Source organism: Drosophila grimshawi, unplaced genomic scaffold (genome assembly GCF_018153295.1).
Source record: "Drosophila grimshawi isolate 15287-2541.00 unplaced genomic scaffold, ASM1815329v1 contig_1367, whole genome shotgun sequence".
Taxonomy (NCBI): Eukaryota; Metazoa; Arthropoda; class Insecta; order Diptera; family Drosophilidae; genus Drosophila; species Drosophila grimshawi.
Window position 1 is genome coordinate 11,890,442 of NW_025062889.1, and position 15,803 is coordinate 11,906,244.

Here is a 15,803-nt window from a genome sequence, read left to right on the forward strand (position 1 = left end):
GTTGCCATTTGTTTGTTAGTTTGTTTGCTTGCCAAATGCAACACAACAAAATATGTGAAATGCTTTTGGGGTTTCCAATTAATTAAAACCAACCCAGAGACATTCGACTAGCTTTTACTTACTCCAAATAATGTTCGAAAACCCACCTAATTCTATGAAATTATTTCAATAGCTGTACAAATAGTACACGCGACTTTTAATTACAACTTGCAGACTTTATTTAGGACTTTGCTTATGCTTTTATAGTTCTCATTGAAACTCATATTAATTGCTAACAGTAGAAGTCAAAAGCGAACATTTGTTGTTATCAATCGCTTGGGAAATTCGCATTCTGGCATTTTAATTATGGACATATGTCTGTAAATATATATTGTAGAAAGTTAATTGAGACCTGAAGTAGTGCATGAAATGGACTATCTGATCCTATTCCGATAGTAACAATACCAATACAATACAAGCTAATTGTTTGCCAGTATTTTAAATCAAAATTGACATTTCAAATGTGCAATTGCAGTGCAAACCTTAATAAAAAAATGCTGTGCTTTGGAAGGTAATAATCGGCAATCGATTTTCACAGCTAATAGGGAGATGAGAAGTTATCGATAAAAGGGAAAAATAGTAGAACTTGTAAGCTTATAAAGTCCCTCTTTCTACTTTTTCGTAATTCCTTCATGGTTTTTATTGAGAAATAGATTTTTAAAAATATTTTTCGTGCTTAAGCAACACATTGATGCATCATGAGATACCCTTTAAAAACGTACAGTGTTAGTTGGCTACTCCAGCTGATTGTTATAATCAAAATACCTTTTAGACGCTTTGCACTTTGCGTAATTCCTTAAAATTTTAATGATAATTGCAATTCAATGTGATTATTTTATGCATGCTGACCGACCAATAAATGTGTCCCTGTTATGTTTTAGGAAATGATATACTACGGGGCATTGGTCGTACTTTACGGGCAGCGGAACCGCAAGGACTTTTGCTCTAAATTATATAGGGACATGGAGCAGGGGGCGAGAATGGCAACAGTGCACCACACTGCAATGGCAAAGATTTAATGTATGAAATTATTATGCATATTTATTATTGTGTTCTGTGTTTGCTTAGCAATTTTGCGCACATATTGAACACGTGTATGTGTGCGTGTGTGTGTGTGTGTGTGTGTGTGGCTGTGTGTGTCGATTGGGCGGAGCGAGAGGGTGGGTGGGTTGTGCGCGAGCCTGCGCTGCTAATGCTGCTGCATGTAAAATTTTGCCAATTTCAGTTAGTTAAACGAAGGCAGCTGCACGTTGCCAACCTCTTCTCTCTGGCTGCTGGCCTAAAATTGATGGCTGCATTTGGTGTGCCAAGTTGCGAGGCTTTAGACGGGTGTCGGTTTCTGTGGTGCCCAAGCTCCACTTCCCTCACCCCTCCCACACCCCCTACCTTAGCCGCCTGGTCATCTATTGGGCAAACGCCTTTGCTCCTGTGGGTGTCCTTTCATTCGATACGCATTCTGTGTGTTGTTATGCGACACAGGCACAGGATGGCTGGCAAGCTGGCTGGCTGGCAAGCTGGCTGGCTGGCTGGCCATATGAGCATGTTGACCGCAACAGCCCAACAATAATTAATGCATGAGCTGCAAACTAACCAAAACTCATTGCCTGCGCCTGGGCCAAGACGCAACTTGGTTTGCCTGCCAACCTGCCACAAACACACACACACACACACACACACACACACACATAACGGCAGCTGCTGTTGTCGTAACGGCAAATAATTGCACATATGAAACCGCAGTCGCAGCCAGTTTGAAGCAAGTTGACGGTTTCGCACACTGCTTGGTTAGTTGCCATGCACCAAGTGCTCACACACACAACACACACACACACACACACACACACACAACTCAATTTATAATTAATTTACAGACTTTAACCATGTATGTATCCGACTCATGCCCATTTTCCAATTTTGAGCTTATGAGCCTATTACAATTATATAAATTTAATACATATTTTACTTGACTTATTAATTGTACAGAGCCAGCCCTTAAATAGGCAAATCTTACAGTTGACAAAAGCTTTGTTAAATATATTTCGAATTTTATATGGCAACTAAGGATAAGAGTGAGCTGTAAACATCTTACTAGAACTGGTATCTTGAGGCAAATTGTGAATCAATCGTTTCAATGAGAGCTTTTCTATTTTCATCGAAATACTTGACATATCTTGGATAGTAAAGTGAATGAATGATGCTGGAATTTAGCAAAACCTTAACTTAGTATTCCCAAAAGCAAGTTTCGAATTAATTTCAACTATTAACAATGCCAATAGTGCAACTATTTTCCCTTCTGCACATGCTGCTCCAACATCTATTTAAACTATACATAAAATACCATAAGTGAATTCGCCACTTATCTCTGGGTATTTAAGGGTACTTAATGTCTGCTTACAGAGTGTTTGGCTAGTCGAGAACCCTCAAATTATTATTATGCAGCATACACTTGGTTTGGTTGCCTGTCTGGCTGGCTGGCTGGCTGGCTGGCTGGCTGGCAGGCAGGCCCTAAAGCATCATTTGAATTTTAGATATGATTGTGACCAGGTCGACCAGTCAGTCGATAATGTGCTGTTGCCAATTTTGGACATTTGCCACATGCCACATGCCGCCCGCCTCATATTCGTTACAACATGCTTTATGCTGCTTGCTACATGCTACATGCCACAATTGTACGTACGGCATGAACGGTGGCCTGGTGGTCCTCGCAAATTTCGCAATTGATTTAATTGTGAATGTATTTATTAAATAAATTATTCATGTTCCGCTCGATTGCAATCCTTGTGAATGTGCTGTGGCTGACCTAAACATGTCCTGCCCGGCGGATGTGCAGGGGATGGGTTGATTCAGCATCGCCGTTTGCCACTGTAATTAGTTGTGGTGAAATAATCGCCAGCAACCGGCGACTGCCAGCAATCGCCATCCTGCGTCCTGACACAAAGGAATTTCACTGCTGGTAACTATTATTTAAATGTGTGTACGGCAATGATGGGGATTGGAATGGTGATGCTGCTGCTGCTGCTGCTGGTGGTGGTGATGGTGGTTGTGTTGGTCAAGTGGCACGTTGTGCTTGTGTGCTTGGGTAAATGTGATAGTCTGGCGGTTCTTCCGTCAATCTGTCTCACTGTCGGTTGGTTAGTCGGTTGCATGGTTGTATGGTTGGTTGGTTGGCTGGTTGGTTTGTTGGCTCCTGCTTGCATTCTGGCCATTTCGAGTGGTGACATTTTAATTTACCCATGCAACAAAAACACATTTTCCAGCATCGAACCGATAATAACAACAACAACGACAACAACAACAACAACAACAACAACAATATCAAACAGCAACCGAATTAACAGAACAGAGAATTGAGTGTGCCTAATTTATTCAAACTTTATTTATTGGCAGTTATGATTTGTTTTATGCGGTATCTGCATATATGCGGCCATCTAATTGACTTTGCACAAATTGCATTTGCACATGGTCATATTAACCGACAAAGACAGAGAGAGAAAGATAAATAGATAGAGATGAGCATAGATGAATAATTAATATACAAGCCACATCAGCGAATGAAATCAGCAATAAAATAATCAATAATCTTAAGCTGAACTTCGCAACGTGCGAAAGATTAGCCAGCAATATTCAATCCTGCAGTCGAAAGTAAAATTATAAATATAAATATAAATTTGCACCTGCTAAACTGACTAAGCTCAAGACTAAACCGATTTAATGATTAGATATATATTTAAGCGGATAACGCATTTTTACCAGTATCAAATATAATTTCACAAATAGTTTCTACTATTTGCTTTTTTAACTATTCATATTGAATAGATTTGAATTGCTGAATTTTCATATATAAAAGCAAAAAATGTGAAACTTATTTGGTATTATAGCTCGCATAAAAAATGTATTTTGTTTACGCTTTTAACAACTCAAACTCAATGTCAACTGAAAATCAAAATGATTGCAAAAATGTCGTAAAAAATTGTGCATTTGATTCCATTCAAACATTTGGAATGCCAAAGCGCTTATATAGACTGCAAATAAAAAAGAATCGAAAGGACTCGAAATCTAACTGACAAAACTGTGTGCAAAACATGATTGGAATGTAGCCTTTAAGAGTTCAGAGTCGAAACTGAGTCTGAAAATGAAACGAGTTCGAGTTCGAGTTCGAGAGAGTTTCTGGTCCGCACTCTCGTATTGGTGTTCTGATTAAATTCGGCAAATATCGCTGATGCTTGCAAATCGCCGCTGAATGCAGCAGCAAAACTCGAGCAGTGAACAGCTGAGGGGGCGGGACGGGACGGGGGAGTGGTGGACACTGTTGGTGATGCAATAACGGTAGCGTACAAACACAACCGAATGCAAACAAACAGGCATTTCATGGCAAACAAGAGCGCCAAGAGCAGAGCAGAGCAGAGCAGAGCAGAGAATCTCTATAGGCGCCCATCCATCCATACACCCCTTAAACCCTTTAAACCCCATAAACCCCATAAACCCAACCCAATATTCAGATAGCATCCGAGTTTTCCCGGTACCAGGTCGACCCATACGCAGTTAGGCAAACTGGCAAATACGTTGGCGGAGGGCGCCTTTTGTTTGGCTTTGTGAACCACCCCCTCAAAATCGAGGGAGTGGCGATCGGGAGTCGCCTTTGCAGTCGTTGGCGTTTTATTGTTGTCGAGAGTTGTTGTGCTTTGCTGTTGTAGCTGTTGTAGCTGTTGCTGCAGCAGTTTCGAGCATTATTTCGGTTTAGTTTGGTAAATACACATGCAGCGCATGCACAGCCCCTAAAATTTGCCTATATATGCAGCCGGTCGTCTCCCCTCCAGCGTGTGGACTAGCAACCAATCCAGCTAGCAGGCTTAGGCAACAACTGCTCTTGCTCCGTCGCCCCTCCTCCACCTCTTGCATCAGCAGCAACAGCAGCATTTTGGGGCAGACAGCCCCCTACGCCCTGCTCCCCTGCCCCTCTTTCGGAATGCTTGGCTGCATTTTGCGAGGCACGCACCATAAAAATGCTTGAATGCATTTCGTGCATTTAATGAAAACGTTTTGTGCGAACTCCTCGCATTGTGCATGTCCAACTCAAAATGGGATGTTTCCCTAAACAAAAACGAGTTGAATGCAAAAATCCTGTGAATCTAACCTATTTGTTCCTTTCAAGGAATACTTTCAAGAAACAATTATAAAGCAAGAAATAAATAAAATGCACAAGAAGAACATTTAAATAAATACATCAAAAATCCTGCAAAAAAAATATACTAAATTTTCAAATTTATAAAATAAAAAATGCATTAAATGCGAAAATATAGTTAACAAAAGAATTGCAATTAAATCGGGGAACAACAAACAAGTGAAACATTTACGGATACAATTTAAGGCACAAGTGCAATCAATACTCGTCTAGGTTACCGTTACCAGAGTGCTTGCCTCAAAAAAAAACTCAAAAGGCTCTGAAATGCAGATGACAATTCGATTTCGAATAGCGATGCAGCCGATGATGATGATTATGATCCGGATGATGATGATGATGATGAGGATGAGGCCGATGATGATGGCGCTGCTCTTGGCGATAGACTTAAATCCGTAGTTGCCGTCGTGTTGCACACAAAAGAACACAAGCAAATGATTTTCGTTGTCGTCGAGCACTAAATGTGAGTGAGAGACGAGGTAGAGCAGTGAGCACCTGTTGTTGTTGTTGCTGCTGCTGCTGCTGCTGCTGCTGCTGCAGCTGACCTGAAAGGGGCGGAGCAACTGGGCGTGGCTGTCATATCTGAAAGCAATTTGGCCCCCAATGCGAACAGAAACGAGAAACAGGAATCGATAAACTCGTTGGGCGTGCAATTTGCGCCGTGAGCCGAGAAGCCCTCAAAAGGAACACAAGCCACGTGGGCACTGAATACTGGACATGAGTTAAAATTGTTTGGATGGGATTGAATTGGGATAGGGTGTGGGATAGGGATAGGGATAGGGACAGGGATAGGGATAGGGATAGGGATAGGGATAGGGATAGGGATAGGGATAGGGATAGGGATAGGGATAGGGATAGGGATAGGGATAGGGATAGGGATAGGGATAGGGATAGGGATAGCTGCCATATTCATACCGAAGCTGCAAGTCTTTCCATTTACATTTTTCGTATCGCGATGGTCGAAAGTTCCCGGTATCGTTCCGTATCAAATGCAACGAGGCGTATGCGCAATTTTTGTAGCCCATTTCCCCCGTCCTCCCCCAAAAACCACTCAGCGACATCAATCAGTTATTAGCACAGGAAATCCGCACGCTGCCCGCAAACGTTCCTCGGTTAGGCTCTCATTCCCCATTTCTCTCTACCCTCTCTCCCCTCTCTCTCTCTCTCTGTCCCTCTTGTTATAGCAACCCTCAGGTTATTAAAGAGTGCTTCATAATATACTTCAATATATGCAAATTTGTAAGCCGTATTCCGTTTCATAATTGAAATTGAAATTCATTCGGGACTATTCCCAAAAGTGTATAAGCATAAGAATGAATATGCTTGAATCAAATACAAATAGATGCAGTTGAGTATCCCAAATGAGTGAAAAACATTCATTTTTGATTGAAGTAATTTGAGTATTATTTTAAAATAAAATTAAGAACTTGTGTAAATTGAAATCAGAAATGCATCAAAATGCCTGAATTTGACTTAAGAATCCAACTGGATAAATCATATTTGGGGAGTCTAAGAAAACTCAGAAATTCGGAATTGTTTACTTTGTGTTACAAATCAAATAAATAAAAAACAGAAAACTCAAATTAAACTTTTTCATACGTGATTTCCAATTGCAGTGCCGCCGAAGGCTGGACAGAAGCGACCGGCCACCAGTCCGGCTCCCCACATACCCGTGCCACTTCATTTGCAAACGCCGTCAAATTCAGCTTCAGTTGCCAATAGTCCAGCGCCGCCCAATGCGAGCAGCGGACTGCTAAATCACGCCCTGCCCACCAACCATATTGGCGGCCAGTCGCCTCAGCAGCAGCAGCAACAGCAGCAACAACAGCAACAACAGCAACAGCAGCAGCAGCAACAGCAGCAACATCAGGCGCATCAACAGGCCGTCGCTGCTGCAGTGCAACAGCAGCTGGCAGGCGTTGGAGTTGGTGTCGGAGTTCCACCCGGTGCTATCAATGCAGCATCGGCGGCCAGTGCTCGTGGCTCATTTGCCGCCGCATTGCGCACGCTGGCCAAGCAGGCGGACATCAAGGAAGAGGACGATGCGGTTCAAGTGGCCCGGGAGCGAAATGTGCCCACTTCAGTTGCCCAGACGCAGCCCAATAGCGGACCCGTACCCGTGTCCCTCAATTCGGTAGCTGGACGTGTTGCCTCCGGTGGCGTTGCTTGCGAGGATCGCACCGTTAGCAATAAGAAACGAACGGTACCTTCGCCACAGCCACCCGAAAAGATGGCCAGGCTTAGTCATACGCCACAGGCGCCATCACTGCAACCGGAGCTGCTTGCCCGCAGTGGCTTCCAGCCGTACAGATCCGATGAGCGACTAATGCATCCGGCGGGTGCCTTCCCCCTCGAGGCCTACTCACATTTTGCCAGCCTGCAAGGCCTTCCTCCAGCAGGTGAGCACTTGAAAGTACCACAAAAGTGAACCACTCAAGTTTCATTTATAAATCCATATGCACATGGTTAGTTCAACTCTAAACGGTTCCCCCTCTCTCTCTCTCTCTTTCGTTCGACAGCATTTCTGAATCCGGCGGCAGTACCGTACTCAGATCCGCTATACTTGGAGCATCGCTATCAGTTGTTCCGTGCCGCTGGCGGTCATCATACACACCCACATGCGGCGGCACTCTATCCACAGATGGCATCACCCTACTCCCATCTGTACTCGATGATGCCCGGGGCGGCGTTGGGTATCTCGCCGGCGATGCACGATCGCATGAAGCTGGAGGAGGAGCATCGGGCGCGAGTGGCGCGCGAGGAGGAGCGCGAACGTGAAATGCAGCGCGAAAAGGAGCGCGAGTTGCGCGAGCAGCGTGAAAAGGAGCAGCGCGAGCGGGAGCGCGAGCAGCGCGAACGCGAACGTGAGCAACGCGAAAAAGAGCAGCGCGAAAAGGAGCAAAAGGAGAAGGAGGCACGCGAGCGCAAGATGCGCGAGGAGGAGCGCGAGGCGAGGGAGCGGGAACGCCAGCAGCTGCTCAATGCGACGCATCACTATTCGAACCAGTTGTACGCGCCACTGAATCGCAACCTGCTCGGCTCCATGATGCCGCACATTAATCTCGGGCTGCGCGGTCCACCCGGTGGACTTCACAGTCTGGCCGGTATGTCACACTATCATGCAGCGGCAGCGAATGCCCAGCGCCAGAGCCCGATGGGCCTCAATCTGGGCATGCCGGGTATGCAGTCGCTGCCGCATCATCTGCAGCAGGCAGCAATGGGCTTGGCTGCTCATCCTGGTGCAGCGGGTCTAACGCATCCCGGTTTCTCAGCCGCCGCTGCGTTGGGCTTGAGTCCGCATCCGCACAGTCTCAATTTGAGTCATGCTCATCTGTCGCCACATCATCCGGTGCATCAATTGCCGCCACACACTGTTGCCGCCTCCTCGGCGGGTCCCAGTCCCGTTAGCACTGCTGCTGTTAGCTCCTCATCGCCGCACAGCAGCCTTAATCTAACAGTCGCCACCAGCAGCATGGCCCAGACGACGCCGACGCAAAGCTCGCACATTCCGACCATGAGCCACTACTACCATCATGGCCATTTGGCGGCAATGCACGCAGCGGCTGCAGCTAGCGGCTTAACGCCCGTCGCCGCCCATCAGCAGCCGATAAGCGCTGCCGCGCATCCCACATCCCCGAAGATTACCCCGCCACTTGGCTCGGCGCCCAATGGTGGATCACGCACAGCCAGCAGTCCACATGCCATGCGGCATCACATTGCCGCCGCCGTCGCCGCCGCCGCACAACAACAACAACAACAACAGCAACAGCAGCAACAGCAGCAGCAGCAGCAGCAACAACAGCAATCGGTTCAATTGCTAGAGAAGAGCAACGCGGCCCCGACACCGATCACCCACGAGCCGACGACGCTGGATCTGACCGGTTCCAATTCGAACTCGAGCCAGCAGGCGCAGTCGAGTGCCAGCAATAGCACCTCTGTTGCCCATGAGCTCAATGGCATCGAGTCCAATGGACCCACAGATAGCAACAAGGAAGCCACACAGCAGACGATCCTCAAGGAGGAGAGTGCCACGTCCCCGGTGCAGCTCGAAAAGAAGCCAGCAACGCCAAATGCTGCTGAGAAGACCCTACTCCCCGATAGCTCGCCGGAGAACACATCCCGTCGGAGCGCCAGTCCACCCATCTCCGACAACAACAACAGCAGCACCAATGCCAACAACATCATCAACATCAACAACAACAACAATTCAAACAGCACTGCAACAGGAGCTGGTGTGGCACAAGGTAATAGCAAAGCAGAATCACCCTGTTTAAAGATGCTAGCTGCCGACAAGCAGGAGCAGCCGGAGCAAGTGGAACGAGTCAGGCTATCGCCGGATACGGCTTGCGGGTCCGCATCTGGAACGGGTGGCAGCGCCGTCACCTCAACCACAAGTGGCAGCAACACGCCACCGGTGGTCAGCAGCAGCACCAGCAGCAGTGGCAATGTTGCAACAGCAGCTACCACTGCTGCTGCTGATGTTGCTGCTTCTGCTTCTGCTAAAACTGATGAAGTGACCACAAGTGCCACTCCCATTGCCGAGGCATCCAGATGATCCTCGATGACAATACAAAGAAACAGCAGTGTCTTCATTACATATTCGTAGTAAACAAATACACATTACTAGAATTGCGATCACCTCATCAGTTTTTGCAGAAGATGAAGCAGACGAAGAAGGAGAAGCAGAAGTGGCAACATCACCAGCAGCAATAGTAATGTTGCAACAGCAACTACCACTGCTGATGCTGCTGATTTAGCTACTTCTCCTTCTCCATCTCCATCTGCTTCATCTTCTGCCACAACTGATGAGGTGACCACAAGTGCCACTCCCATTGCCGAGGCATCTAGATGATCCTCGATGACAATATAAAGAAACAGCAGTGTCTTCATTACATATTCGTAGTAAACAAATACACATTACTAGAATTGTGGAAAGTAGTTCGTAATTCGCGTGAGATCGAAACTAGTTCACATCTACCTTCAACTTAGCCGTTAATCCAAAATGCCTATTTATAAAAAAGATAAATATATATATATATGTATATATATATACATATAGACACATCTGTATACTACAATAATTTGTAACGTATTGCATCATCGCCTCATCGCCTAAGGAAGACACAGATTCTAGCGTGTGTTTATCAAATATAAATATACATATTATTAATATTATAATTATTATTACATATTACATTATTGCCTAATTATTATTTCTCTTTATTTAATTGTCAAATGTTTGCTATAGAGTTGTCCAAATAAATCCTTTTGTTTATAATTCCATTTTAGTTTTCATTTGTTTTGTCCTGTCAAAAATCCTATTTCGTTTTCAGATTGGCAACTTGGAGAACTTTATAACACGTACAATTTTTCAACTAGAGTATTTTAATTGCTAAATCAGTTAATATTTCAGAACATTGCAGTGTATATAAAAGGGAAAAATAACTTGATAACTTTGATGATCTTATAAATATTGAAGGAATTCATCATTTTTGATATTTTCAAAAGGGTTAGACTTGCCCATTACATTATTATTTTTGCACACAACTGGCCTGGACATATTTTGAATAATTGCCAAGCATAACTAATAAGAACAATAAAAATATAAACTTAAAGAATCATTATTTATTTTCATAAAAACTCTCGATTTGTTTTAGAGGACAACAAAAGTGCGGTTGGTCAACTTGGTCGCAGCAATAATGTTGAGGAGGCAACAGCCTTATGACACCAACTCTTCAGCAACACGAACAACTAACTAATGAAAAACTTTGGCGATATTGGGATGTATCTACTATCGGAACGGGCGCTCCATCAGCAGCGCAAGCGGATGCTCGACGAGTTTCTAAAGCTTTAGGGCCAATTAGCAAAAAAGCAGCAATATGAATCGCCGCCATAAAAAAGTACTACTTAATAAAAAGAAAAATAAAAAAAATAAAAAAAAAACATAACTACTATGTAAATCCCCTTTAGCAGATATCAGATATTTGTTCGTTCTCGGTGTTACAATCTAACGTTTACCCAAAGTTGAAGTCGAATGCATGCATGCAGTTCGAATTTCGTCTAATTGGTCAACTAGAATTACATAAAATGTATAAATATAAATATATATATTAATATAAATATAAATATAAATATTGTGAGACACTCAAATTACTGAAATTAGAAAAGCATTAAAACAATAAGAATTTTACGGGGCATGTACTTACTTTGACAATGTAATTCAAAGAACTCTCAATGTAGTTGCATGCATATATGAAAAAATCGGTTAAATGTAAATTTTAGATTTAAAAAACAAAACATAAAAAACTTAAGAAACAAAGCGCGTAAGAAATTTATATATACAAAATGAAAGAAACCAGCAAAAAAAAAACAAAAAACAAAAAACAAAAAAAAACATTCAAACTGAATAGTTATATTTTATTCTTAAATTGCTAATAATTGTGATTTGGAGAGTACGAAACAAAAGAGTAAAGAGATGATGATGTATTATGTAAATTGAACTCAAATACATGGTGGATAAAACGGAACTGAAATTTAGGTAAAACAAAAAACAAATCAAAAAAACAAAAAAATGAAACAAAAATTGATAATCTGGAATGGATTAGCTAAATCGCGAAAGGCTTAAAATTATTTTTCGAAATTGTCGAAATTTTTTGTACATTTATGTGAGCAACTTTTGGCCCTTATAAACTAGTTTCTATTTTTATTTTGAGTTTTTATACAAGTTTTATAGTATTTGAAATAAAAATCGATGCAGATGCACAGACTACGCAAATAATAATTTAGCAAATATTCAATGAAAACTAACTAACAAAACCCTAAATATACCCAAACAATTGTATTGTAACTAAGCTCATCATTGTCATTATTATTCATTTTGATACTTAATTGATGCATACATATATTAAGTAGCTAAAAATACCATACGTCACTCAGTCCTAGTTATTTCTGGTTTTCACAATTTTTAGTTTACACTTATCATCACAAATCGCACCCAAACGTTCTTATGTTTGAGATTGCCTAAAATCAAGATTTCATTTATTTTTCATGCATAAAAATCTCGAGCAATCTGTGATATTATAAAAAACCAAAAACAAAAAAAAAAAAACAAGAAAAAAGAGAACTCAACAAATTAAGCTAAACATTTTGAACGCTAATATCTACAAATAAAAATAGAACTCATCGTCATCGTACCGATCATGCTGGATTATGAGACTTTATAAATACGTGCAAAACATTTTCCGAACACATTTCCATGCCAATTCAGACATATGCAACTCCATGTTTTTCTTTCCTTATAAAAAAAAAACTAAAAATAAAATACAAATTAGATGTGGGTATGTAAGTATCAGTTAAACTGAACGTTAATATATTTTTACCAATAACACTAGTTTACAACATTTCCAATCTAGAGCATCTCTGATAATTGTTTCGTTGCCGAAACGGGAAAATCGAAACGACACAACTAAATACACAATTTATTATTTTTTTCTGAATTACACAATATAGAAATATACATATATACACACAAGTTCCATTTAGTTTTGGGCAAAACACCTTTATTTAATATAAATAATTATTTATTTACGTTAATATTTGAACAGAATTTGAAATTGATTTCTGTAAATCACACGAGATATTTGACAAAAGAAACAACTATCAGAGAGTTTGGAGCATAAGCGTATTTTCCGGATTTTGTAAACTAGTGTAATCGTAATAGTTCTTGGATATATTACATACGGATATTAATTGGTGCGCATACATACATACAAATATATGTAAACTTAATCCACAAAATGCGAATGCTAATAAATAATGCATAATAGTTTCAAATACAAACCTTAACAAAATACATAAATTAAACGTATTTCTCCCTCAATCTTCGTTGTGTGTGTAAAACAGAATACAAAGTGTAAAACATAATTTTTAAGCTAACAAACAAACAAACAAACAAGCAAATTCAATTAGAGATCATTGAGCAGCATATTTTGAGCAAACAGTAACCGTAACTGACGTTGAGCGTATGATTATAACAATAACATGCAACAAACACATCAAATAAATAACAACAAACATTATGTCATACTCGTACATGTGGCATGCAACACGAGCGTGACACATGCAACAAATTATAAACAATCTTGTGCAACTTTACTTAAGGCATTTATGATTTTATTGAATAAACTGTACGTAAGAGATTAAAAACTAACCTCGACTTTTGTTTGCATTTCAACTAAACGGCAAATCCCATCGAATATTTTTGTAAAATCGAAAATACAAATCTTTATTTTTCGCAGTACTATGAAAACTAGCGAAAACAGGGCAAATTGCACGTATTTTATTCGAACAATGTTTAGAAATATGTGTGACTACAAATCTAGGTAACAAGGATGTTATTATGCCCGTAAGCTATCCTCCTTCTTTACGTACTTAAGTATCCTTAAGATGGTCGACGGCGTCACACCCTGAATACGACTGGCGGCGGCAATTGTTTGCGGTTGTATAAGCGTGACTTTCTGGCGCTCCTCATTGGACAGGCTGAGTGATTTGGAGAAGTAGTCAATGTCCGTGGGTATGCAGAGACGCTCCTCTCGCCGCACATCCTCCACATCACGTTGCTGCTCATCGACAAAGAACGAATAAAGTGCCTCGATTTTCAGTCGGGCAGAAATGTCGCCATCCGTACGCAGCCAGCTCAGCTCGCCGGGACATAAGTCAATCAGTTGATCCACTGTTATATTGTCAGCTGGCACGGCAAGCATATCGAAGGCCGATTTCTGTATGGAAGCCTTGGTCTGTGGCAGACCCAGTGCCTGACGAAAGAAATTGCTGTGCTTCTGCAGACCCTTCAGCGACTTAATGCCGGCTTTGAGTTTCTGCTCCGTCTGCTGGAAATGCTGATAGCGCTTCTCACTGACCAGCCCAAACTTGTAGCCCTTCTCAGTGAGTCGCATGTCGGCGTTATCCGGCCGCAAAGATAACCGGAACTCGGCTCGACTCGTGAACATGCGATAGGGTTCATTGGTGCCCAGCGAGGTGAGATCATCGATTAAGACACCAATGTAGCCCTCTGTGCGGCTTATGCTCAGCTGTTGGCCATTCTGGCTTAGAGTTTTGCCCGCAGCATTAGCTCCAGCTATAATACCTTGGGCAGCAGCCTCTTCGTAGCCTGTGGTGCCATTTATTTGACCGGCAAAGAACAAGCCCGACACTCGTTTCGTCTCCAGGGTGGGATACAGCTCGCGAGGATCTATAAAATCGTATTCAACACCATAGCCAGGCTGCACCACCTCAGCACTCTCCAATCCCTTGATAGCGCGCACCAATTCCACCTGCTGGGCATGGGGAAGGGTGCACGAGATGCCCTGTGGATAACACAGAGGGCTATCGAAGCCCTCGGGCTCTAGCCAAACCTGATGAACCCTGGCACCAAAGCGCAACACCTTCGACTCTATTGATGGACAGTAGCGCGGACCTGTCACCTCCTCCGTGACGTGGCGATTCTGGTGCATATTCTCACGCACAATCTCATCTACTCGAGGCGTTGTGTAGGTCAGGTAACAAGGCATCTGCTCCGAGGCTGGCAGCCACACCTCATCATTTAGGAACGAGAACGGTACGGGCGGATCATCAGCCGCGTGCTTCTCCAGCTGTGTGAAGTCTATGCTACTCCTTGCAATCCGAGGCGGTGTTCCAGTCTTTAGGCGTCCCATGCGAAAGTTTAGTCGGTTTAGTGCCTCGCCGAGCGCCTTGGCCGGCTTGTCACCCATTCGCCCCGCCTCCCGCACTTCCAGCCCAATGTTGATGTGCGCCCGCAGAAATGTGCCCGTGGTGAGGACTACAGCACGACTGCGTACTAGTTCTCCATTCTCTAGAAGCACCCCACTGCATCGTGTGTTGCTACTACTACTCTCATCCACATCGATTTGTAAGTTGTCGACGCCTGCCGCTCGGATCTCTAGATTTGCTGTGTTGAACAACTCCCGTTGCACCGCCCGCTTGTAAAGCTGGCGATCGATTTGGGCTCTGGGTCCCCAAACAGCTGGACCACGTCGCTTATTCAACACCTTGTAGTGGACACCAGACACATCGCAGCAGCGGGCGCAAACACCATCGAGGGCATCCACTTCGCGCATTAGATGTCCCTTGCCGATGCCACCAAACGATGGATTGCACGACATCTCACCGATTGTGTCCAGTTTATGGGTGAGCAACAACGTGCGAGCGCCCATCCGTGCAGCAGCTGCACAGGCCTCAGTGCCGGCATGCCCGCCGCCTATGACAATCACATCGTAGATATCTCTATTAGCTTGGGTGCAATTGAATCGCCTTGTGGCCAGGCCACGAATCGCAATATGCCGCAGTTGCTGCATTTAACGGTTAGATATTGAATAAAATTACCCAACGAACAGATGTGAACTATTCCCCGGTGTTCTTTTGGCTAGTTCTTTGTTCTCGTTGGAATCGGTGCAATTTTAACAAGTATATAAAGTTCCCTCCAATTTTATTTCCGATTTCAACTCTTCAATAGCTCTTTATTTTTTGTAGCGCTTTTATTTTATAAAATATCTATTTTTTGAATTGA

The 15,803-nt window shown here is 43.1% G+C and overlaps 2 protein-coding genes across 2 annotated transcripts in view; one reads left to right on the plus strand and one right to left on the minus strand.

Annotated features, from left to right (window-relative positions):
• Positions 1-11,266, plus strand: part of LOC6559965 — a 78,730-nt gene extending 67,464 nt beyond the window's left edge. Inside the window, exons 12-14 of the mRNA XM_032735380.2 lie at positions 6,835-7,617; positions 7,738-9,462; positions 10,876-11,266. Coding sequence (XP_032591271.2) covers positions 6,835-7,617; positions 7,738-9,462; positions 10,876-10,943 — 2,576 coding nt within the window. The 3' untranslated portion in view covers positions 10,944-11,266. The remainder of the gene's footprint in view (positions 1-6,834; positions 7,618-7,737; positions 9,463-10,875) is intronic.
• A 2,107-nt stretch (positions 11,267-13,373) lies between these two features.
• Positions 13,374-15,673, minus strand: LOC6560946 (protein MTO1 homolog, mitochondrial). Its single transcript, XM_001986508.3, has one exon. It carries the CDS (start codon positions 15,589-15,591, stop codon positions 13,615-13,617), a length of 1,977 nt encoding a protein of 658 aa, XP_001986544.1. The 5' UTR covers positions 15,592-15,673; the 3' UTR covers positions 13,374-13,614.
• Between the last annotated feature and the right edge of the window lie 130 nt (positions 15,674-15,803).